Consider the following 27,506-nt stretch of genomic DNA (forward strand, 5'->3'; position numbering starts at 1 on the left):
ATAATTTTTTTCATTATTAGTTTTCTAGGAATCTAACCAGAAATCTTATCAGTATACATTATTATAGTAAGATTATTATGTATTGTTTCGTTTGCACAGTCAGCAGAAACAATACATAATAGTCTTACTATAATAATGTATACTGATGTGTCCTGTGTTATGAGGTCCCTCGGCTAAACAAAATTCTACTGAAACAGCGCGGCTATTATTTGTAAGTATCATATACCAGACAAAAGTATAGAGATAATGCCGGATATCGTGTAAACATAATACCGAAATATTTTAACGATCACTTCTCCAAGAAATTAACGCGGTCATTTTTAATGTCTCAAATTTCCTAAACCTGTTGTCCAATTTAAGTGATTTTTTTTAATATGTTGTATTATTCTTTATAAATATCGCAGTAATAATAGATATTGTTGTTAGACAGGTCAATTATTGTCAGTGTATACCGGGTGTACCAATCAAACTGTGTTTTTTCTCACTCTGTGGAATATTGTAGCATTATACTAACTTATTATTCTAGCATGCAATAGCATACTGAAATTAAAGCCCACCTATAGCCTCATATTTTCTTAACATTATGTTTTTTTATTTATTCACTTATATTGGATAATGCAAAAGTTAGGTACTTTTTTAACTAGCCATGTTTTCATCAATACAGAATGTTTTTAAATAAGTATGGCAAACTTTAATGGGTAATTCTGCACGAAAAAGTAATGACAGTTTGCTTCATAAACGTTTACTTTATAAATGCTGTGTTTACCAAATAGGGGGGGGGGGGGTTGAAATTTTTTGACGATTTATTTATTGCTCTAAAACCGGTAGAGATATGCAAATAAAATTTTGTGGGTTTTACGAGGTAGTTTTAACTTTAGTTAGTTAGAACATAGGCAGGGATCAGTTAGATCGTGGGTTCAAACCCCACCCGGTGTCACTTGTTTCGATATATATTAATTTGGCTAGTCTTTACTATGGCTATGCTATTCAAGCTTAAAATGTACCTCTTTGTTAAGTTGTTCGAAGATATGCAATAGGCTAATGGGCAACTGCGAGACTTGCAAGACTCTTGCTGCAAGACCAAGACCAAGACCAAGACCGGGAGCGCAATACCAAGACCAAGACCAAGACCAGGTGTACTGGCGCAAGCCCAAGACCAAGACTGTCTAAGTCTCGTCTTGGTCTTGCATTTGGGCAACACTAGTCATAATAAAGTCATGTTGGACTTATTTGTAGGTGTTTATTATTATTTTAATGTAACTTAGTTTTATTTTGTATTCATATTGTAAATATTTAGATTAATTAAAGTGGTGCGTTAATTTTGTCCAGGAGTTTATATATAGAAAAAACCTAGAATAGTAATTCGTGCTATTTGGTCTGAAAATAAATTTTTATCGTATATTACTGTAATCAATCGTATTTAGTCCATGCCGCATCTGTTTTGAGATGGACGTTGAGAGGTGACTCATATTTTTTGCAGAAATTGCTTGATATTAACTCATATAATAATAATTGAGTTATCCTCCCACGCTCCCACTCAAAAAGTTCCGGAACATTGTTTAAATATTCAAATTCACAAGGAAAAAGTTTTCCTGTAGTTGGCTGTATACCATGTAATACAAAAAAGAATAAAATCATGTATAAAAGGTATATTTAAATATACCTTTTACACAGGATTTTACTGTTTTTTATTGTTTAAATAATCAAAATGTCAAAAAATGAAGGAAAAATTCGATATTTTTCTTCGTTTTTTGATTACAACTTTAAAAGTATTCACTTTCGAGAAAAGTTGCACAAAAATAAAAGTTATGTAATTAAATTTCCTACAATAGAGGATTGGTTAAATTTTTAGAAATTGTCACACTTGTTGTAAAATAGCAATAATTGCGAAAAAAAACATAAAAAACAAGTATTTGCATTTTACGTTTTTCAACCATTTAAGCTACACTTTGGACCTTCATATTTTACCAGGAAAAACTTTATGACATAGTAAAACAATACTGTAAATTTCGTTAAGATCGGTTTAAAAGATTTTGCAAAATAAATTTTGCAATCCAGGTTTCGCAAAAAAAATTCATTTTTTCATAATGTTGCAGGACTGAAAATAAAGCAGATAGCAAGTTGAAAGTTTTCTTATATATAGAAGAATACTGTACCTTTCATTTGCAATTTTCAAAATTAAAATTGGTTAATTACCACGGCGTCAGGAATTTCTTTAAATAAACATTAATTTTTGGTGCTACGCGCAGGACTGCTGTGTTCGATTTACACAAGTTGATTTCCGCCTAAATTTCTTTCAATCTTTATCTAATATTTTATTTTCTTACTCTGTTTTGTTGTATTTTAATATTTTATTTCCACAGAAATTAAACTTATTTTATTATTGTTTGTGAAATATTGTTTAAACAATTGCATATGTTTATAAATAATAAACTTTTATTCTCTAAGTTAAAATATACGAACAAAGAAAGTTTTTGCTAAAAAAGTGTAATTTCAAACGACAGAGTATGTGTTTTTATTTTGCAATAAACAAATTTATTTATTTCTATCGAAATGTACTAAAAATTAAGATTTATTATTGATTATCAAAGGTCATTAGAATGCCCAATCAGAGCAAACGTATGCGCTGTCCTGCGCGTAGCACCAAAAATTAATGTTTATTTAAAAAAATTTTTGACGCCATGGTAGTTAACCGATATTAATTTTGCAAATTGCAAATGAAAGGTACGGTATTCTTCTATATGCAAAAAATTCAACTTGCTGTCTACTTTATTTTCAGCCTCCTTCAGTCCTTCAGTCATTTATTTTCAACATTTTGAAAAAATAAATGTTTTTTGCGAAAGCTGAAATGCAAAATTTATTTTGCAAAATCTATTAAACCGATCTTAATAAAATTTACAGTATTATTTTATTACATCATAAAGTTCTTCTGGGTGAAATATGAAGGTCGTAAGTGTAGCATAAATGGTTCAAAAACGTAAAATGCAAATACATGGTTTTTCGCAAATATTGCTATTTTTCAACAAGGGTGACAACTTTTAAAATTTATGGATAATTCTATATTGTAGAAAATTAAATTATGCACCTTTTATGTCTATGCAATTTTTCTCGGAAATCAATACTTTTAAAGTTATAATCAAAAAACGAAGAAAAAAACCGAATTTTTCCTTCATTTTTTGACACTTTGGTTATTTAAACAATATTCCGGACCTTTTTAAGTAGGAGGATAACTCAAATACTATTATATAAGATATGTTTAAGCATTTTCCCCCAAAAAATGTGAGTCACCTCTCAACATCCAAATGTACTAATATTTTTTACTATTAAGGAAATCAATGTTTTTTAATAACAGAGAAAAATTCTTATTTTCTATTTCATACTAACTTTTTGGATAATTTATTTATTTATTTATAAATCTCAAGAGGCCTTGGTGACTAAGAAATTAATTTCCCATTACAATTAGTACCTATTTACATTTGTTTATATAAAATACATTAAGATTTCTTATAGTCCTTCCATACTTTTCTTAGCCATTTTCTTCCATTGATTTCTGTCCAATGCTTTTTTCCAATCCTCAAAATTACTTTCTTCATATACGCTGTTCTTCCATTTCTTTCTTGGTCTCTCTTTTCTTCTTTTGTATATTGGCTTTCTGGGACACGTATTTAAAATTTTAAATTTACCCCCCACCCCTCTCCGTGTGGAATCATGTTTGTTATCATTCGATAGATTTTTGACAAATAAATATTGAGTAAGTATTTTTTAGTTTTTAGATCTATCGGTCATTTCGCGAAATATTCGCTTTTTTTCTTGTGAAACTTTGTGACTCACCCATTTCCTTACGCCCCGTCCAAATTGTCAGATTTTTTAAATATACACTCTTTTGCATGTACTTAACTTACATTACCTTAATCTGACGATTTCGAGTTTTTCTAAGGATAGATTTTTTTTCGGCCCCTCCTTAACGAACTCCCCTTTGTTTAGAGCCAATATATGGTAGAGGTACATCTACAGGGTAACAGGTTTCTCCCCATATGATAATCTGAGGCGCTTGAGTTACTGCAAAAATCCCCGCTTGGACTCCCCTACCATTATATCTATTTATACCTAATCGAAATAATGAATTATAAGTGAAAAATAAAATGGCCTTTTATAAAAATAAAGTTATTAAATTGTTTAAAAAATAATTTGCGACACAAAGGTATGACACAAACTTGTCAAATGATTTATACACATAGGTAAATGGTCCACTGCATCTCGTTCCTCTTTGTACATCAAAATCCCCCCAAATAGAAACCTAAAGCTCAAGCAATGAACTGATACAACTAAATGTTGAACGTAAATTCGAAATGTAACATGTGAACTTGATATGCCGTTCTCTCATGCCCAGATCACATCACAAATCGCAATAGCTATATAACCATTTTAGATCCCGCGTTGAGCATAAATAATAGGGACAAATTGTGTCAGTAAAATTGACTACTAACATTAAATTTCTTAATATAATTCATTTAGTTATTCTTTTCAAAAATTAAGTATCCTCTTCATTTTTTGAGATGTCGGTGTAAAGAAGTTAGTTGTATTGTTTGGAATTTATTGCTTCTTGAAATAATTGTCTCAGAAAACGGCTAGGAATTTGTTCTTTTATATCTCGAGTTAAGTTAGTATTAAAAATAGGTAGCTTTTTGATGATGAAGGAATATTGGTTAAAGGTCCAGTTCCAGTTTTCCAGTTTTTGTTCTAAGTAGCTATTCATATTTACTACTGACACTACTTCATTGGCATATATTAAGTACCAGGGAATGTTACCATGTAGTTTCACTATTACCTGATCCAACACTAAAAAGAATAAATAAGGACTAAACATCGAACCTCGGTTCAATCCTATTTTCACATGAAATTTATCAGTCTCTCCCACACCTGTTCTGGTGTGTTACACTGGTTATTACATGTTACTCCCTGCATGCATCTTACAATCTTTACTCATTCACCGGGAACTCCGTTCTCATTGGGTGCCCACCAAAGAATCTCTCGGGAAACTCTATCATACGAATTATAACAGAATAGTTACTGGGAGTTGGCTGTATACCATATACATAGTAAAAAAACATTAACATCTTTACTTTAAATTTTAAAGTAAAAACTCCTGTTGTAATTGGTATAATTTAATTAAAAAATTAAAAACCCAATTGGATTATTACGAGGAACCTTTTTTATCTTTTTCATTTTTACTCAATTTGTGAGTATTTAGAAACTGTCTTTCGGTCCTTTTCCTAGACGAAGAGAAGGTAAATGCGTGGCCTAAGTGTCCTCTATTTGCTTTCTCCTATTTCGTCGTCTCTATGTGATTATATATTGTAAAATCCGGAGATATGGGATGCAGCCAGAAAGCAGTTTATTAACGAAATGTCTTGGATTTAAAATATTGTTTATTATATTTTTATTTCAATTATTCTAATTGTTTAAAAAGTAGTAAACTTTGTATCTAGGGCTTTTCGTTTTCCTCGTAATACGAGAGATGTCGCTGTATTGCGTCTCAAAAGGCGGGTTCATCGCATCGCGATGGTTTGCTTTAAAAGAGGCAGAATGTTTGTATTCCCTTCAGAGTTGTGACTGCATAATCTTCACTGATGATGCATAAGGATGCTGAAATAGTTACTATATGGAGATGGTAGTCCAACTCTGAATCGAATATAAACAAAACCTGCCTTGAACCCTTTTTTACCAATTGGATTACATTAATTGTTCAGAACCAATACTTTCGGACTTATCAGTCCATTTTCAGTGAACTTTGGGGTACCAAAATGTAATTAACACTTCAAATCCAAGCACTGTTTGGATAAATAAAAATAAATCAAGCAAAATCTAAATATCTAACCAACGAATCTCTAGATATAAATGGAAATATAACTCTGGACAACAATAATATAGAAAAAGTTAAGTCGTATATATACTTGGGACAAAAAATAGAACTGTCAAAGCTTAACCTAAAGGCTGATTTAAATAGAAGATGTTCCTTAGCATGGGCAGCTTTTGGTCGATTACAAACAGTATTTAAATCAAACTTGCCAAACACTTTAAAGTCAAAAACGTTCAATCAGTACGTGTTGCCAGTTCTGACATACGGAACCGAAATTTGGGCTTTTAACAACAGCATAGTCCACAAACTTCAAGTGAATCAGAGAGCTATGGAAAGGATATTGCTCAATATTAAGCTCAGTGATCGCAAATAGCAAGTCTAATGAAGAGATAAGAAGACGATCAAAAGTAACAGATGTGATCCAGAAGTGTAGTCCTAATGTTAAATAAAACTATACGGAGTTGCAATAAGTATCTGTAATAATCACTATTACCTATTACACTTGTTAACAATATAATAATTGTGTATCCAAAAACTAATCTACGTCTTGTCTATATCGAGTCGAGATAGCGAATCATCAACTAAAAGGAGGTTCGCCTTGAAAAACATGACCGTCCGCTACCTGACCCTTTTGTTATTTCCCCTTTCTGAAATCCAAAACATTGCACTCGGTGCTCCACGTTATCAAGTAGAACCTCCAATACAGGATGTACAGATATATTTGACTGCAGAAGGTTGCCATGTTAAAATAGAACTGGGCAGGACACATAGGAAGAATGGAAGACAACCGTTGAACAAAGGGAATTCTCGAATGGCGACCAAGGGCAAGCAAAATAAGTAGAGGCAGACCTCAAACAAGATGAACTGATGACATCAAGCGAATGGCTGACCACGAATGGATGCAAAAAACAGCAAACAGATATGAATGGACACACCTAAGAGAGGCTTACATCCGACGATGGATGGAATAGCTGTTAATGATGATGATGATGATGATGATGATGATGATGGCTGTTTGGTTCTGCGGCTACCAAAGTTCACTGAAGTTGGATTCATAAGTTCGAAAACGTTCGTTCTGAACAATTAATTTGCCATAGAGATTTGCCAAGAGAGAAATTTGCCATATTGATCGCCAACTTTAATAGAGAAGGCACTTAGGAGGAGGAGGAACAATTAATGTAATTCATTTGGATTTTTAATTTTTAATTAAATTACTTATACAACAGGAGTTTTTACTTGGTGTTTACTAATGTTTGTAATACACTTTAGCTAATTAAAAATGTAATTTTCATTCCACCAATAATTGTGGCTCAATCTGTTATAGGTAAACATAATACTTAAATTGGATATGCCACAAGAAAACAGTTTGTTTCAGAACCTTGTTGAGTTTATATGCTTGGTATGAACTATTTTCTACGCGAGAACTGAAACTTCATCCAGTTTCTTCGTAATTTCGTATTTAAAGTAGAGAGAAAAGTGTTTACGAATATAAAAATATTTATAAAAATTAAAAACCGAATTAGGCAAGGAATTAGGCACCGAATTATGGATTCCGTGTTCAACGGAATAGTAATCGAATAAATGGCGATTGGCGACGAACTAGCAAAAAATTGGCGAACTAGAAAAATTTGCGCATGCGCCATAATTGGTAAAATTTATATAAATCTGTAAAAATCTCAAAAACATAAAAAAATAATAATAGCTAAAAGCGCCTTTCAACTTTTATCTTACTTAAAATCACCCTAGAAAAAATCATAAGAGAATCAATCTACAGTCAATACCAAGGAAAAAACAATAACCCAAAAAAATACATAAACTAGCATTTGTTGACGACATTGATATCATAGCTAGACGCAGAAGAGATATGATAGAAGCGTTCAATTAAATATAAAAAGAGCTACAGAGCTACTCTTTTCTCGTTTCCCCATTACTGAGGATAGTGGTTTTCTCCAATACCTGTAACAGATTTTCTCTCTGGTCTCTATCTTCAGCTGCTCTAAAGATTTCGCTTCTAGCTACAGATCTACTCTTTTATCGTTTCCCCATTACTCAGGATCGTGGTTTTCTCCAGTACCTCTAACAGATTTTCTCTCTAGGTCTCTATCTCCAGCTGCTCTAAGGATTACGCTTCTAGCTACAGATCTACTCTATTCTCGTGTCTCCATTACTGAGGATCGTGGTTTTCTCCAATACCTCTAACAGATTTTCTCTCTTGGTCTCTATCTCCAGCTGCTCTAAGGATTACGCTTCTAGCTACAGATCTACTCTTTTCTCGTTTCCCCATTACTGAGGATCGTGGTTTTCTCCCATACCTCTAACAGATTTTCTCTCTCGGTCTCTATCTCCAGCTGCTCTAAGGATTACGCTTCTAGCTACAGATCTACTCTTTTCTCGTTTCCCCATTACTGAGGATCGTGGTTTTCTCCAATACCTCTAACAGATTTTCTCTCTTGGTCTCTATCTCCAGCTGCTCTAAGGATTACGCTTCTAGCTACAGATCTACTCTTTTCTCGTTTCCCCATTACTGAGGATCGTGGTTTTCTCCAATACCTCTAACAGATTTTCTCTCTTGGTCTCTATCTCCAGCTGCTCTAAGGATTACGCTTCTAGCTACAGATCTACTCTTTTCTCGTTTCCCCATTACTGAGGATCGTGGTTTTCTCCCATACCTCTAACAGATTTTCTCTCTCGGTCTCTATCTCCAGCTGCTCTAAGGATTACGCTTCTAGCTACAGATCTACTCTTTTCTCGTTTCCCCATTACTGAGGATCGTGGTTTTCTCCAATACCTCTAACAGATTTTCTCTCTTGGTCTCTATCTCCAGCTGCTCTAAGGATTACGCTTCTAGCTACAGATCTACTCTTTTCTCGTTTCCCCATTACTGAGGATCGTGGTTTTCTCCAATACCTCTAACAGATTTTCTCTCTTGGTCTCTATCTCCAGCTGCTCTAAGGATTACGCTTCTAGCTACAGACCTACTCTTTTCTCGTTTCCCCATTACTGAGGATCGTGGTTTTCTCCAATACCTCTAACAGATTTTCTCTCTTGGTCTCTATCTCCAGCTGCTCTAAGGATTTTGCAGAATTATTCACCTGCTAAATTCTGAATTTTATCCGGAACATCTAGTTGGTGACCGTCCTTAAATGTACATAACAAGAAATATGGGAGACTAGTAAACATTGTGTAACAACACCAATTAATCGCCCAAAGCTAAACAATCCTGTTAAACAGAAACACTAGAAAACAGATGAAACCCTTAAAATAATCGATAATAGAAGAAATATTTTTCAAAGTAGTGAAAGAGAAACAGTTATTTTAAGAAACCTCAACAATGAAATAAATCTAAGATGCAGGTTGATAAACAACAATACTATCACAATATATGTAAAAAGATTAAGAGCTACGATCAAAAAAATCAGCCAATAATTATATTTATGTAGAAAGATGCGCTATATAACAAGACACTTTAGAGCCAGAACTTGGGCCCTTGAAGAGCAAACAGGAACCCTGGAAATCAACAGAGAAGATATAGCAGATACATGGCGCTTATATTGCCGGATCTATATAAAAATGAGCAAATAGAAGACGAACCTAATATACCTACTCGAGAATGAAATAAGACAGGCGATGAGTAATCTCAATTATAACAAAGCACCAGATCCAGATAATATGATGACAGCAGAAATGCTTAAATTAAAACCACAGAAAAACCGGAATAAAAATAAAATTGCTTCACTTGCTCTGTAATAAAATATGACTTTCCAAACAATGCCCGAAAAATAAACAACCTATGTTTTGCAAATGACACAGTGTGCTTGCAAATAGTCAACAATGGTTAACTGATCTCATCAGACTGGTTTAAAATAAAAGTCTAATATTTGGTCTGCAGTTAAATATATCAAAGATATAGATAGATCATGATAGTGCATAGACTACATAACAATCATTCATACAAAACCACGGTTGACCGGTTTGAGGTTTTGAGCTCATACTTATCTCTGGGTCAATTCTACAGGAACTAATAAAACGTAGATGTGATCTAGCAAAAGTCGCTCTAGGAAAGATGGCCAAAAATTAAAGAACTCTCAAATTTCACGAACTCTAAAAATGACTTTGATCAACTTCTTAATATTCCCAATACTCACATACGCATGTGAATCTTGGACCCTAAGACAAATGAAAAGAGGAAAGACAGATGCCGCTCAAAAAATGTGTTGGAGAATATTACGAATTGCGTAGACTAACCACAGGACTCTAAATATATAACATTTAAAACACTGTGAACATAATATGAAAGCAGACGCAGACAACATGGAAAAACTGATTAATATCCAAGTAAAGGTACGAGCCTGGAGATCATGAGGAAGTTCCCCGACAAGATGAATCAACCAAATTATAGGAATATGCAAAAGACATATGCATTAGTTAAAAGAAATGACCAGAGACAGAGATCTTTGCAGACAGAGATCTTTGGTCAATCCATGACATCACGATGCTCACTACACTCCCTCCAGTGGGTCAGGACTGCAGACACAGATCCATTTAGATACAAGCTGTCTCAAATTATTAATCAACACAATATCAAATTCTGGACAAATTTGCTCTTCTTTCGACTAACACAATCTGTTAGGAAGGAGCACACGCGACTGGGGTTGATTCTATTTTTTTATAACATAGCCAATTTTTTAGCTAGTTTCGGTTTACCTGTAGATGTTTAAGAAAACGTTACCTCTTCTTCTTGAAGATCTTTTGATCTGTTTAATTCTGAAGCTGCCTCTGGTTAATTTCCTGGGAGGTAGATTGCCAACTATCCCTCCATCTTTTAGGAGGTCCTCCGGGGGGTCTTGAACCGGTCGGGTTGTTTTCTAGGGCAATTTTTGGGAGTCTATTCTCATCCATTCGTCTTACATGGTTGTACCACATCCTCTTGCGCTGCCTTCCCCATCTTCCAATATCTTGAATTTTGTATTGCTCTCTAATGTCTGTATTTCTTTCTCTGTTTCTTCTTGTTTTCCCCACTATTGTTCTTAGGGTTTTCATTTCGGCAACTCTTAGCATCTTTTTCGTTTTGTTGGTGTCTTCGCGCACTTCTAAGCCATATGTCATTCGGTCGTACGCAAGTCTTGTAGATTCTAATTTTACTATCTGTGCGCATATATGGATTTGACCAGACTATCTCCCGCAGACATCCTGACAATGCAGATATTTTGTTGATCTGACTCTTCAGGTCCTTTACTGGGTCGTGAGTGCTTGATATATCTATGCCCAGATATCTGAATTGCATCACCTGTTCTATGGGGTTGTTCTCAACCACTAACTTACATCTGAGCGGATCTTTTGCTATTGTCATACATTTAGTTTTGTTGGTAGAAATGTTCATATTTAGTTGGCGGCTTACTTGAAAGAACTGAAAGAGCTGTCTGTGAAGATCATCTTCTGATTCAGCAATAATTGCTGCGTCATCTGCGTAACACGCCATACCAATTCTTTTGTTGCCCATTCTATATTCAAGATTAAGAGATGTTACTTTGTTTATAATTTTGCCCATGAGTAGATTAAACAAGAAGGGGCTTAAACTGTCTCCTTGTCTAATTCCTCCCGGTGTTAAAATATTTTCAGTGAACTGGTCTTCTGCTCTAACTTTGGTTACGTTGTTGTTATTTAGGTTATGGACTATCTTTGTTATGCTGATCGGTGTTTTATTTTCTATTAATATTAAACGTTACCAAATATAGAAAAAATAAAACTTACACCCCAACAAATTTGATACCTAGGGATTTTTTGTTCTGTAACACATAACCACCTGTTTGAGCATTTATTAAAGTAAATCGTAACTGTCCATAAAAAATAGAGATATAAACGATTGGCCTAATAGCGGGTGAGCGGTATGTGTTGATGTGCGCCCGCCGTATCATGTCATGTGAGGGTATAATGCCAGGGCAACGATGCTAAGCCGGAGTAATCCTATCATCCGATAGTGTCATGTCATTCTGTCACGGCTAGCCTCTCCCCTACCCTCTAACCTCTAACGGATACCGAGCCACGATTGGATCTGAGAATGAGAAGTAAAAGACTTGGTTAGGTCGGGAGGTTTGGAGAATTGTTGGAGCGATGAGTTGTTATATGGGAAGCTGAAGGTCTGACAAGGGTCAGTGTAATATGTCGATGCAAATTGATCAAACGAAAAAATTGCTCTTTTCGAATGTTTTTACAGATTACATTTACACCAATTAATTACATATACCTACTACACTTCAAGAAGTTGTAACTATTCTGGATTAGGGATGAAAGATTTGACTTAAATGGTCCTTTGCCCTGTGCAAAGAAAATCAGCAGCAAATTCTCCCAATATTTGAACCACAGAACCACTGTCGAAGACAAGCAAAAATACGGTTTTAACTGATAATGTAGTTATTCTACATTCATGTCTTTTTCTTCTTCTTCAGCCTGTCTTCGTCCACTGCTAGATATAGGCCTCTTCCATTTGCTTCCATCGCTTTCTACTCTTGGCAATTCTCATCCACTGCTTGCCCGCGAATTGTTTGATATCATCTGCCCACCTCTTCTGCGGTCTGCCTACTCCTCGCCTGTTCCGTCTTGGTCCCCAGTTTGTTAATATCTGTGTCCATTTTTTGGGATTATCTCCGGTAACATATCCGACAAATTGCCACTTGAGCCTTGCTCTACGTTCTGCGGAATCAGTAATCTGTGTCCTTTCACGAATGTCGATATTTCGAATCCTGTCTCTCAAAATAATCCCTAGCATGGCCATCTACATCGCTCTTTGGGTTGTACTGACATTACACTGACGTTACATTCATCTACTACAAAAAAATTACAAATTATATTGCTTCTGAATGCATAAATTCTAAACTCTTATAAAATAATAACAATAACACTAAAAAAAATTAATGAGAAAATGCAAACATTTTACCTTACAGTGTAATCAAGAATTAGATCCATATTCATAATCACTGTCGTCGGTATCTTCATTTGGATGGTAAATGATGACTGGGTTAATTGATTTGATACGATTTTCTTCCTTTGTTCTTTCAAACATTCTTTTATTAACTGTCCACATGTCCGTACATTTTTTTCCCAAATTGCAGGTGTAGCAGCATTCAATGCTTCTTGCCATGTTTTCAAAAAGCTGCTGCGTTACTGTAACCGTTACGTCCAATATAGATATGGTAGTAAGTTTTGAAAATTCAATGGTATTAAATGTGATTGAATTTACAATGAAGGGGACAGTCTTAACGCATTATGTACATCCAAAACTATGTACAATCTTGTCTACTATTAGTATTATTGATTTTTCATTCCTTTTGGCTAACTGTAGATAGTAATTTTGGCTTGCATGGACCGTGAGGAATTTAAAGATTTTCATTCGTTAACCATTCTTTTATTTTATGTGCTGTCCACGAATTTGTTGATTGCTTATTAAAAATTTTTGAATCGTATGGGGCATTATCCAAAACTATAACAGATGGTTCATGTAAACTTGAAAGCAGATTTATTTCAACCATTTCACAAAAATCTCCTTATTGATGTTATTGTGATAATCAGCCGATTTTCATTTAGACGAAAACACAAGATCTGCTCCATCAGTGAAACCATGTTTTCCACCCGCATGCAATATAAAATGTCTCTTTCCCCTTATTATCAGTGTGTTATATGGATTTTATACTCCCTTCCTGTCAATTTCGTTTTATTCCACATTTAGCAAAAATCCACGTATCCTGGAAAAAAATCGATTCTTTTGTGAACGACACACTCAAGGCATTTCACACAAGGTTTTTTGTTGTCTTTCATTTTGAACCTAAAGCCTAACAATTTGAAAACTCTCCAGAGACTTACCCTGAAAATTTCTAATTTATTTCATTCCTTTCATTTTTTACACCGTCTCTACATCTTTTCTCTAGAAACATGTTCATTACAAACCCTCACGTTTAAGGTTAATTTAATCTCAGTTATTAAGAGTTAGCTAAAAGTACAGACTGAAGGATGAGGGTGCTATAAACACAAGTATCGAGCATCGGGAATAATGTATTGGGATTATTTTTATGACCCACCGTATAAAACTTGCATTTATCAGTTTTCGAATTTCTGCAAATTTGTAGTTTACGTACAACTGATTCATAGATCGTGCTAATTTGAGTTAACATGTGTAGGCAGGCACCGGCGGTTAGTCTTTAAACAAGTGTTGAAACAAGGGCTTCGGTAAGCAGGTAACACGAGTGTAAGGAACCTTACAAAAGCGTTCTCTGTGTTTCTTAATAAATTTTGTTTTCAATTTTTTTGACGAATAGGTATTCTTACTCCATTTCAAATCACTCAATTTTGGAGCAAAAAAAATTTTGGATCTCCGATTTGTCTGAAAATTGGTATATAGCTTCTGCGGGACGTAAAAATAAGATATTTAAGGTCAAACAAACTTCTTCTTCTTTTTTCTCAAAATGTTATTTTATGCGATTTTACAGTGATTTTGTGTTTATTTAAACAAATTTGCATTTTCTATTGTAAAGTAGATTTCAATGGAAAACATAATATTTTAATAGAAGGGACTGAAAAAGTTTATAAAGAAAGAAATTTTATAAATAAAGAAGTTACTTTGATTCAAAACAAGTTTTTGACCAAATTTTATAGTGTAGAATACGTTAAAATACCCCTTTTTAAATTTTTTTCCATTCCCAACCAAAATACATCATAATCGATTTGGCTAAAAATTTGCCCACAGATATCCATAAAATAGGACTTTAATTTAAGTGGTTAGAAGGATTTGAATTATATTACAATACCAAAAAAGTTACATGCAATATCATAGCCAAAAATATAGGAGTCTACTGTAAGTAAAATTAACACGAAAATATCGACCTCACGACAAAAATTGTTAAAAAGAAATTGTAATAATTGTAAACACGATTTATTTGGAACAATTTCAGTTTTTACCATTTTTGTCGAAAAGTTAAAAATGGCGGAGATGTTGAGCAAAACAGGTTCTCCTTTAAAATCAAGATGGCGGCTAACGTAACGGAGGAATTCATTCGTGATTTTAAATTTAGGCTACTATTGACTCCCCTAAAGATTATAAAAATAAAATTTTGGGCAGCTCGACATGCAAGGTCAAATGCTATTCCGACTGGACTAATATACTTTTGAGTTTGATATTACTGCATGTAACTTTTTTGGTATTGTAATATAATTCAAATCCTTCTAACCACTTAAAGTTCTATGTTTTGGCTATCAGTGGGCAAATTTTCAGCCAAATCGATGATGATGTATTTTGGGAATGGAGAAAAATGTAAAAAACGATATTTTAACGTTTTCTACACTATAAAATTTGATCAAAACCTTGTTTTGAATCAAAATAACTTGTTATACTGCCATATAATGACATTTTTGAGTCCCTTCTATTAAAATATTATGTTTTTCATTGATACTTTGCGACAGAAAATGCAAATTTGTTTAAATAAACACCAAATTACAGTGGAACCTCGATAACTCGGATTAATCGGGACCGCGACCGATCCGGGTTATCGAAAATCCGAGATAGCCGGAGAATATGGTAAAAATTAATAAAATACGGTATACTTACAGATAAACTCCGTTAGAATTGAAATAACATGAAATATATTTATAAATATGCACAGTACCTACTCATTAAAATTACTAAAAAAAAAACACCAAACACAAACGTAAGCAAATGGAAGCGAACAACACAAGACACACAATACAGTCACAATGATGTAATGTTATTATTTAAGAACAGTGAAATAAAGACCATTGTTTATAAAAGAATTTTTTAAATAGTCTTTCCTAAACAATGCTGACAGTTTGAAATAAAAAGGAATAGATACTACAGACAGGTGGCTGTTGTTTCTGCGGCGTGTGCTATGAGTCATTTTTAATATCGTATAGTTCAAATTACACACATACACATTATCTCTCAAATATTATATTACATACATTTTTATTGTTGAAAGGTTTGTCTGATAATTAAGTATTTTGATGGGAAATAAGCCACAATTAAATTGAAAAATACAAAATATTGAAAATCAAAATGTTTATCTGATGAAAATCGGTCCGGGTTAGCCGGACTTCCGGGTTATCGGGGGCCGACTTATCGGGGTTCCACTGTACTGTAAAATCGCATTAAATAACATTTTGAGAAAAAAAGAAGAAGAAGTTTTTTTGACCTTAAATATCTTATTTTTACGTCCCGCAGAAGCTATATACCAATTTTCAGACAAATCGGAGATCCAAAATTTTTTGCCTGAGTGATTTGACATGGAATGTACCCAAAACTTTTGTTGTAATTTATTGCTCACATGTCATCACCATGACAACGCCAAAGTTAAGGACATTTGATTACATATATGAAAGTGTGCCAAAAAACAGTGTTGCGAAAAGTAAATCCCATTTAAAATACATTGTTACTTCACGCACACTTTAAATCCTTCACGCACTGCTATCTATAATGACAGTTTTCACAAACTAAAAACTTATACATAATATGAGATAGAGTAGATAAAAGGATTTTTTTAATTCAATTTAGAAATTACTTAATCATAATTAAATACAAAAAAGATTCGCAATATTAAAATTAAACTATTTATTATTTTTATTTGTTTCAGCCGTACAACACGAAAGAGGCCCTCGAAAACCGAAAATACAACACGCACCTTCTACTCAAATCCATCGTTCATCTGGATTACCCCATTCTTTGCAACATCTCACAGGTCACAGCGAACCGAAGCATTCTTTATCGAGTGCTGCTTCTGGTCCTACAATCCCCACAGGTTTTCATTTTACTCCCTCCGGATTATTTAACCCTCACCATCCTATGAAAAGTTTAACTATTCCTCCTCCCCCGCCGCCCGTCTCTAGTCCAACAGTGGATGCTGTTACCGCCTTGCAGCTTCCGCCTATGTTCCATCATCCTGCCATGCCTCCACCACCAGGACTGTTACATATTTTGATGTCTGCGGAAAAGTGTCAAGTAAGTTTGATATATAATATATTTTAATACCATTTCTCATAACATTAATAAAATATGGAAAATATGTTGGTGGTAGCAAGTAGTAGGTTTGAACAACTAGATCCAGATAAAGAGATAAAATGTAGGATCGAGATAGCCCGTACAACATTTTTAAAAATGAGGTGATTCTTCTGTGATGATAACTTGCAACTTCAACTTCGAAAGCGCATGGTTAAATGTTACATTTGGTCAGTCCCAGACGTAGGTACACTAAAAATACAATGGACGGCTATGCTGACAAATGTGTCTTTAAGAGAGCAAATACTGCTCGCGAGCTGCTTGATATATTGATACTGCTGATTCCCCCTACTATTGATACTGCTGATTGAGATCAAATGTAGAAAGATAGCCTATTTTGGACACGTAGTAAGGGGAGACCGGTATAATATTCTTTAACTTATTATGATGGGTAAAATCGAAGGACGCAGAGGAATTGGTAGAAAGCAAGCCTCTTGGTTGAAGAATATCCGGGAGTGGACAGGAATAAAGAAAGCAGAACACCTATTTAGAATAGCTCGAGATAGAGACAGTTTCGCCATGTTAATCGCCAACGTCAAGGGGACTTGATAGGGCACGTTAAGAAGAAGGTAGCTGGTAGATACTCATCTATGACCCCGATAGGTGACAAATCTGCTTCAGGAATGCGGTCCTGCCCATGCGAGCCTTGGTTTACCTCCTAACACCAATCAGGGGAAACCATTGTCTTACCCTTAGTCCATATCCAAACCTATCATTTTCCTCCCAATATCATGGATGGATTTACCATTAACGACCCTAGATTAAATATGGAAATGATTTTGATTAACGAAAAGAAACTGTGGTCCTCCGAAAAATAAGGGTGGAAGTGCCGGGTCTGCCACCATTATGCACAATACAATCCAACACAGACTCGGAATTTGTACGAAAACAAGGATATACGACTTAAGCGAAGAAAATGGACTATGAAAATAGTCCTTTACGTCTATGACGTAATCGATTATTTTTTAAAATAAGAATAGGGGTCATATGATAGCTCAATTTAAAGGGTGTTCAATTCTCTATTTAATAATATAAACATTAACATAATTATTTATACAGGGTGTTCAAAAAAATTTGTTAAATTAAATTAATTGAGACAAAAAGAAGAATGTATGTAATTTATTTAATTCAAAATACGTTTTGATGTTGTCAGAAAACAGGAAAAAATTGTTTATTTGACAAATAAATATTGTTTTTTGCTTAAATTCAATGTTAAAGCTGCTACTCACCCGCCTCTTGGCAGTTTGAACATTTCGTTTAAGGCCATTGGTACATAATTCGCAAATATTTTACGGCTATCCCTACTTTTTCTGTCTTTACACGGCAAATTACGTGTAGTAAAATTCTCACTGGTATGGATATGTAAACATTACTACTTGACAATGTCATCATTAACTTTAAAGAGATGGCTTTTGAATGTTCTTGCAAAACTGTTACTTGTATAATTGCAAATTATTAATTCAGTTAATAAATATGATAATTTTTCACTAATTATGTATTCAGTGATTGTAATAATTTATATACAACAAAAACTAATACTCAATCGAGAAAAGAGGAAAAGTGTTAAAGTGATTTTTTAATAATAGATAGGTATATTGTTACTATGGAACGGTTACAATTTTGAACATCTTTAACAACAAAATACTTGGATCACAGAATATATTATCCTGATGTATTCTCTGCTTGTATCGTCCATAAATAACAAACAATTAACTTTTTATTAAGTTCACGTCTTAAATCAATTATTTATCAAATACACTATCAATATTATTTAATCAACCACTCAAAATATTCCCGATGCCATGTCAAATATTTAAAATTGTCACTGTTTTGTCATCATATTATATTTGACTCAGTCCGTTGTAAGACAAAGATAGCGAATGTTCGATTTGGAAAATATCACCACGGACATGGTGTCCATTTTTTTCAAATCCTAAAAAAACTAATAAATGTTTTTAAAAAATTTAAACACAGAATGAAAGACTAAATTATTATCGAGGGTCGAAAGTCTCTTAGAATAAAAAAAAGTTTCTTTTGAACGAGATATTTTAAATTAAAAATCACACTACATTTTCTCTTAGTTTTTCACCCCTGTAACTTATTAAAATAAACATTACAGAAGTTTTCAGGGACTTTCGGCTCTCGGTAAGAACGTAATCTTTAATTCTGCGTTTAAATTTTTTAAAAATACTTATTAGTTTTCTCAGGATTTGAAAAAAATGAATCCCATTTAAATAGCATTAGAGCCTAAATTACGTACCCATCCCCTTAAGCAAAAATCAATGTTTATTTTTCAAATAAATTTTTTTTCTGTTTTCTGACAGCAGTCAAATGTATTTAGAATTAAATAAATTGCATACATTCATCTTTTTGTCAATTAATTTAAATAAAAAAAATATTTTTTGGACACCCCATATAAATAATTATGTTAATGTTTATATTAGTGAATAGAGAATTGAATACTCTTTCAAATGAGCTATCATATGAGCCCTATTCTCATTTAAAACAAGTTGAAAATGCGAGCATTATCATAACGAAAACTTTGTATATTTACGTATTTTAATTCATAATATGGAAAATTGCTATTATGAAAAGTAGGTTAGAATTAATAATTATGTTTTAATGTGCAATTATATCATTATAATTTAAATGTTATGAACTATAAAGGTAGTTTACTCTTGATCGAATTTCATATTTCTTATATACCTCGTATAAAATTAATAAAATTTTATATATGATGGTTGCATCATAAATCTTAGAGCATGAAGAGCTTTTTATGAAGAATAACTTTTCTTCGTCAAATTAAAAATAAAAGAGTTATAAATGAAAATGTTGTTAGTATCCGTAATTTGAGAAAAATCTTCAAATATTTTTTTCCATTAGAAGGATGTAATTGCACATATCAGACCATATTTTTTTATACCAAACAATATTATTTCATATACTGTCGGTTCGCTAAACTCAGACACAATTGGCTAGTGATTTTAGTAAATAATTTTGCCAATTCGACAAAAAAATAATTTCTAAATGGTTAATAATTACTAAATATTTAGTAATTTTGCCAATTTCGGCAAAATTCTCAAAAAACAAAAAAATTACCTACTAAAATCACTAACCAGTTGTGTCGAGTTTAGCGAACGGACTAGGTATATTTTAATTTCATATTTCGTAGCAAATGGAACAGTCCATTTATCATAAAGGGGAGGGCGTACGGGTATAAACCTTTTTAGAGCTGTTAATAACTTATTGCTTTTAAAATATTATACTCAAATTGTATTTTTGAACATCTTATTTATTTTATATAATAATTAAATTCACTATCAAATGTCATTGATGTTTTATTAATACTTAATTTAAAATTTAGTTTGACATTCACGAAGAGTTTGAGGTCGATTATCTCGAAGACGGTTAGAGGTATCGAAATGCCGTTTTCAGATTTGGATTCAGAAGGCAAAACTACATAAGAATCCATCGATACACTTGCCCTAAGTATTGCAGGAGCGGCGACGCAATAACACACAGACTTTTGCAAATTTATAAACGAAAAGTTTTCGTTGAAAATGATCGATTACGTCATCACGCCCAGATTGATGACGTCACTAGTATGATATATATGCCAAAAAAATCGTAATTTAAAAATTAAAATCGACCTGTTTCGGAATTTTTCCTTAAAGGCGCCGGTTTACGAAATAATGAATTTATGCGTTACTTTATGGACGCACTGTATCGTATAATGCCTTTTCCAATTCTTCATTGTCCAATTGAGAAATTAGTTTCCCCATGACTACTATTTCATATTTGTCTTGTCCTTTTTTCTTTTATCTTGTAGCATACTTTTTGCTATCACTTTTGTAGCCACTGTTTTGCTATCATTGAAAACAAAAGAAGTAAAAATACCATCAAAGGCTAATTATATTTTCCAAAAAAAATAAAGTCAAATAAATCGTAGCTACTATAATCGTATTAATTGATATACTCGTATTTGTTTATGTAAATGTAATACGTAAGCTTTAACGTTGTGTTTCTGTGAATAGGAATTGGTATGGGGCACTAAACTATCTCAGCTAGAATCGCCAACAAGTGATCCAGGAATAATGCCGAGCCCTACAGGCTTACCTCTAGCCACAAGTCCACCCTTAGCACCATTACCCCTCACGCCGACGTGGGAAATGTTGCAGGTTCGTTTCTTTTTTCATTTCGTGCCATCTGTGTTTTAATTAAAATTTAGTTTATTTCAAATACGATTTAAAAAATATATAAATGAGGGAGATGATACCAAATAACCGATTTAATAGTATCACAAAAATGTGCTTAGATTTATTTTTATGAGTGTTTATTTAAAGAGTGTATTTGTTATTTTTATGAAATAGGACGAAAAATAAGGAATTTTTAAATTTCTCAAGAGTCGGCATAATCGACATCTATTAACATTTAACATTTATAAAGAATATGCAACAAAATCTTAGTAAAAAAAAACTCATACAGAAGTAAAAACTTCAAGTTGTATACTGGTATAAAATGGTTTATTAAAAAACTTCATAAAAAGTCGTGCAAAACGTTTTCGTTCTAATTCAGAACATCTTCAGTCCATTCTGCTGAGTAGTTGAAACTAGCACACCAATTAGAGTGGTAACATTATAATATATGGTTTACATGATAGATTTAAATAAAATATGGTGAATACCAGTCGATGTTGAAGGATTAAATTAGTACATGCTTAAAGGGCAACATGCCTCCCTGCTCGAAAAAACTAGGTACTTGCCAGTTCAATGGGCACTGTGCCAGTTGGTCTGTGTTTTTCCAAAAAATGCTATTGTTTTTTTTTTAATAACTTCGTTCGTGTTTACGATATCAGGTTTATCTAAAAACTGTTAGAAAGTTAATTCCAAGTGCTATTTAAGCACGTTGAACCTAATCTTTTAAACCCCTTACTTTTTTAAAAAGTATAGGTTCAATGACCCCGGTTGCATGGTTCCCACAGCAAAATTTAAGATTTAAACGCTTCTATCTCGGTTATTTTTTACCCTATAGAAATAGTAAAACAGATAAAATATTTGGCATAGAAAGAACAAAAATTTGGTTATATATAATTTATTACGTATATTGAGTATTTTTGGAGTTATTATCAAAAGAATATGAGAATTACAATAATTTTAAAAATTATGATTTTTTTAAATTATATCTTTTTTTCAAAAATATGCATTCTAAATCGGTCAAAATTATCGAAAACATTACTTATGCTAATATAAAGAAGTTCTTGTAAGGATTACTATAAATTTTAATTTTTGTGGAAATGGCGTATGTTTTATTTTTCACTTTTTCCTAAAAAATTCGAAACGGTTCTTTTATTTTCATTATAATTTGCTTAATTTTGACGCTATTACCTTGTTCTGAAGCTCATTAAATAGGTATTCCGAAGTATTTTGGCAAATGTTTAGCAGGAATATTTTATACATTGCATCGTTTTCCCGTTATTTAAGCTTGAATACTTAGATTGGAGTACTCGTCGAAAAAAATACACATTCAATTGCCAATAACTCACTTTGAACTAACATGAGTTTAGTTCTTTATGTGAGGAATGTATTTAATTTTTTATTATCTTCAATTTCAGTAATAATAACTTTTTTGTAAAAGCTTATAGTTTTTGATTTATACGTGAAAAACCGATTTAAAATATTTATACATCTTTTTACGAAAAAATAAAATCTTTGGTCTTTAATAACTCAAAAAGTGTTGATTTATTTTAATAACTTTATATAACAAATTTTGCTTATAATTTGTCCCTCTATCGACTTATGGTATTATTTTTAATAAAATAAGTTTCACCCCCGAGAAGGGGTGGCATCCACCCCTAGGGTAAAAGCGCAAGTTAGCATCATGTCACCTTTGTTCCTTGAGGTATTCTCTAATTACACACCAATTTTCATGAAAATCGATGGAGGTTCAACGAAATCGGAGGTGAAAACCTTCAGTGACTGCACTAAATAGCAATTCTGCTTACCGCATTTGAAAGTTCAAGTCAAATCCTATCGGTTTTGATTATTTGCATTGCTAAAAATAAATGTTTTTATTGTCAAACACAGCTATAAACAAATAGTGTTTCCCGTGCCTAATGCATGGTTCGTATTATATAATTTATAATAAATTGCCTGTTTGTAGACGCGCCTACTCGTTCGGTTGTAAATGGGAAATGCATTGAAAACATCACTCAAGCACTACGTGTTTATAGCTTTGTTTCGCAATAAAAAAATTAATTTTTAGCAATGCAAATAATCAAAACCGATAGAATTTGACTTAAACTAGCAAATGCTGTAAGTAGAATTGCTATTTTATTTTTTAATCAAGAGTTACTCGGGTTCAAAAATTGCAATTTTTCGATTTTTTGAAAGTTCAACCGCGTTTATCTCGAAAACTATGCATCCTACGAAAAACTTGTCACAACATTTTTTGCTTCGAATGACCCAAAAAATACAAAAAAATGTTTTGTTTTGTTTTGCGAAAAATCGCTGTTATGTAATTCCTCAAGTTCTTTGTTTATAACAATCTTATCGACATCCGGATCAACTGTTACCCAAAAAATTCGTGTTCTACGAGTCAAAATACATAAAAAAAACTTGGGGTAAATCCATCTGAATAAAGGAGGCCGTTGTACCCTGCCTGGCGACAGGACTATTAGTACAAGTCAACGGAAAATGCATTAGAGAAACAGTTCATTACTGTTTAAATTCATCTCTAAGATACAAAATAGAATCAATACCATCATATTATATTCAGGTAAATTAAAATAAAGCCATTTTAAAAACATATATATCTATATATGTCTTTTCAAATTCAAGGATTAACACATTCACGTCGTGGAAAATTTTGGTAATTTGTGGGAGTGAAATATTCGGAGGCGTGGTCGGAAAAGTCAGAGGAGTTATTTCATTTTGGCTTTTCCTCCACTCGTGGCTGTCTTTCAGCCGAAAAGTCACCGCGAATAGCACTGGTAGATTTCAGTCCACACCTCTTTTCATTTCTATTCACTTTCGTCTTGCATTTTCAACCCCTGTCTATTCCTGCTGTAGTGCAGTAAAAATTGAATACACTGAGAAAAAGGATACCTATATGGAAAATATTTAGAAATTTTAAATGCAAATGTTGAATTCTAAACCACCAGTGGTATTGATATATTTTATGTGTTCGGACTTTTTTTATTGATGTTTCAACATTATAGTTTTATATTATACATTAACGGATAAAATTATCGAATATTTTATTTTATCATTGTTCTGAAGCTATTTTCTTGTGGCATCTTATTCAATTTACTGTTTTATTTGGAAATAAGACACAATTTTAGATGGAAATTAAATTTATTTGACGTTTTGATTTCCACTTCAAATGGGGAAAGTACCTATAAATGGGAGGTAGCAGATCACTAGAATTTAGGATGAACAAGGGGATAAAACTAGGAGATAGCCTAAGCACCTAAGCTCACTCCTATTTGTCATAATTATTGATAAATTATTTAAAAATATAAAAAGGATAACTTAAAAACAATAATACACGCACCTGACACCAGTTATGATAGAAGGATTACTGTATGCGGACGACGTGGTTTTCATAGCAGACAACCCGAAAAAGATGCAACGACTACTTAATTATTGATGTATGGACTGAGGAAATAAAGAACATGAAAGACGATGAAAATAGGTCAGAAGGATTGGAGATGGTGACGGCCTACGAGTATATCTGAGCACGATAATATCGAACGACGGAAAGCTAGATTTAGAAATTGCAAATAGGACAAAGAAAGCAACGAGAATATAATATTATGCAATAAATAATATGAAACTGAGAAAAAGGGAAATCAGCCAGGAATCAAAAATACATGTACCTAAGTATATAATACAATCACAGTACCAATTCTTCTATATGCAAGCGAGATATGGGTTACAAATAAAATACACGAAAGTGCCATAAATGCAGCAGAAATGAAGCGGTTGAAAAAAACATCTGACAAAACGAAGCTGGACATGGAAAGGAACGAGAACATCAGAAACGAGCTAAGACAGGAACCAATAGAGAAAAAAATTGAATTGAGACAAAAAAAGAAAACTGAATTGGTTTGGACATATAACTAGAATAAACGAGAACAGACTAGATAGTAAAGAAAGTGACAAGCCAAAAGATAGGGGAAAAGAAGAAGGGACATACCTAGAAAGGGGTGGATGGAACAAATCCAGGAAATCGAGACCAAGAGAGGGAAAACAGTGCAACAGATGAAGGATATGACAGGAGACCGGAGACCGGAAGGTGTGAAAGAAATGGGTAAAAGATGGATCTTCTTCTTTAGGTGCCGTGTCTGTATTCAGACGTTGGCCGTCATCATGTTTACAATTTCCTGAAATCTCTCTCTATCGGCTGCTGCGCGAAATAATTCTTCTACTGTGCAGCCACACCATTGTCTAATATTACGCAGCCATGAAAATTTCTTTCGACCAATCCATCTCTTTCCCTCCACTTTTCCTTGTATTATAAGGCGAAGCAGATGGTATTTAGGTCCTCTAATTATATGGCCGAAGTATTCTGTTTTTCTCCTCTTTATGATGCTTATGAGCAGACGTTCCGAATTCATCATTTGAAGAACATCTTCATTGGAAGTGTGCGAAACCCACGATATCTTTAGGATTCGTCGATAGCACCACAATTCGAATGCTTCTATTTTGTTTAGCATTGTGGTTTTTAACGTCCATGTCTCACAACCATACAATAATAATAATAATAATAATAATAATACATTTATTATCCACAATAACATAGTACATGCTTACAATAAATTACATACATTGAGTTAGTGGATAAAAGGCTACAACTGGTTCAGTCGTGGACCAGTTACCCAGTCCACTTCTGTTCTTCCACCAGTGCCTACCATATTAAAATACGTATTTAGTGAAACGAGAGCATAGCTAACAATAAATACAATAATTATTAAAACGATAATTAAAAAGATATTAGGAATTGTGGAAAGGTAGAAGGAAGAAAGGAACAAAGAACGAAGGGACAAAGGAAAGGAGAGTAGTTCGTTTAAAACTTTACGCAAAAGTTGTTCATATATTTTGTAAATTTAACAGATGCTTCTTATATCGATTTTTAAATGATGATGCTGAGGTAGTTAATAAACCTGAATCTAATTTAAATAAGTTGTTAATGCAAACTGCGACATTGTAGGAAAAACCTCTCTGAAATAATACCTTGTTATGTCTAGAAACACGAAGAATAGTATTGCGTCTGATATTTAAATTGTGTATATCCGTTCTGAAGGTTAACCTGTTGTGTAAATAGGGTGGGATGCTTTTTTAATATACCTTATGACATAAACAACTAAAATGTAATTGCCGTCTGTTGTACATATTTAACCAGTTTAATTGTTTGAATTTACTCGAGATCCTGCCAAATTTTCTAATACCGCAAATCAGACGTACACACGAGTTTTGCAGTTTTTGAACCCTTCGTGAATCAGTACTGTCTAAACACGGTCCATATACAACGTCGCAGTGATTAAAGTGTGATAAAACTAATGAATCGCATAAAAGTTTTTTGACGTCCTGTGATAAACAATGTCTTTGTGCATAAATCATTTTTAAAGTTGCATAAGCTGCCTTCAATTTAAGAGATATATGTTCTTTAAACCTTAGTCTCGAATCCAATAAAAGGCCTAAGTTTTTAGAATTTAATTTTATAGGAATATTTGTACCATTGATTTCAAGTGAAACGTTAGCCAAAATGGATTCACGTATATTTTCATTGCAAAACAATAATGCTACAGATTTTGATGGGTTAATTTTAAGTGCATGGTCAGTAGCCGTTTTGTAAATATTGAACAAATCAATTTTTAGGCGTTCAACAGCTTCTAATACATTAGAATGTTCAAATGACAAATAAATTTGCGTATCATCCGCGTATAAGTGATAGTTGCAGTAGTTAAGACATTTAGGAAATGTTGATGTATACAAACTAAATAATAATGGACCCAAAATACTTCCCTGAGGTACAACTGACTTTATTTCACTAGATGAAGAAGTCATTTCATCAATCTGAACAATTTGTTTACGCTTATGTAAGTAAGAGGCAAGAAGATTCCTGGAACTGACACTAAATTTATAAAACTGTAATATTGCTAATAATATATCATGATTAATTAAGTCAAAGGCTTTAGTAAAGTCTAAAAGAAAAAGAAGAGTAACCTTGTTCAAATCTAAAGATATAATAACATCATCAACAACATCAACAAGTGCAGTTGCACACCCATGATTACGTCTAAAACCCGATTGGTTTTCTGGCAAAATTTTATTAGTGCTTAAAAAATCTCTAATCTGACTTTCCATAACTCGTTCAAAAATTTTTGAAAATGTAGGTAAAATACTAATTAATCTAAGATCATTGTACTCTTTAGGTGAGGTGATTTTCGGCAAAGGTATAACTTTTGCAAATTTCCAGTCTAAAGGAAAGTAACTTTTTTCAATGCAAACATTTATTATGTGAGTTAGAATAGGAATAATCACAGGACAGCACAACTGAACAATTGTAATATTTAAGTGGTCATTGCCA

The 27,506-nt window shown here is 33.0% G+C and overlaps 1 protein-coding gene across 1 annotated transcript in view; it reads left to right on the forward strand.

The window, feature by feature from the left end:
• LOC114329223 (protein dissatisfaction) overlaps positions 1–27,506 on the forward strand; it is a 167,586-nt gene that overhangs the window by 100,662 nt on the left and 39,418 nt on the right. Inside the window, exons 4-5 of the mRNA XM_028278265.2 lie at positions 16,495–16,859; positions 20,951–21,094. Of these exons, the coding sequence (XP_028134066.2) occupies positions 16,495–16,859; positions 20,951–21,094 (509 nt within the window). The remainder of the gene's footprint in view (positions 1–16,494; positions 16,860–20,950; positions 21,095–27,506) is intronic.

Source organism: Diabrotica virgifera, chromosome 7 (assembly GCF_917563875.1).
Source record: "Diabrotica virgifera virgifera chromosome 7, PGI_DIABVI_V3a".
In the NCBI taxonomy this organism is placed as follows: domain Eukaryota; kingdom Metazoa; phylum Arthropoda; class Insecta; order Coleoptera; family Chrysomelidae; genus Diabrotica; species Diabrotica virgifera.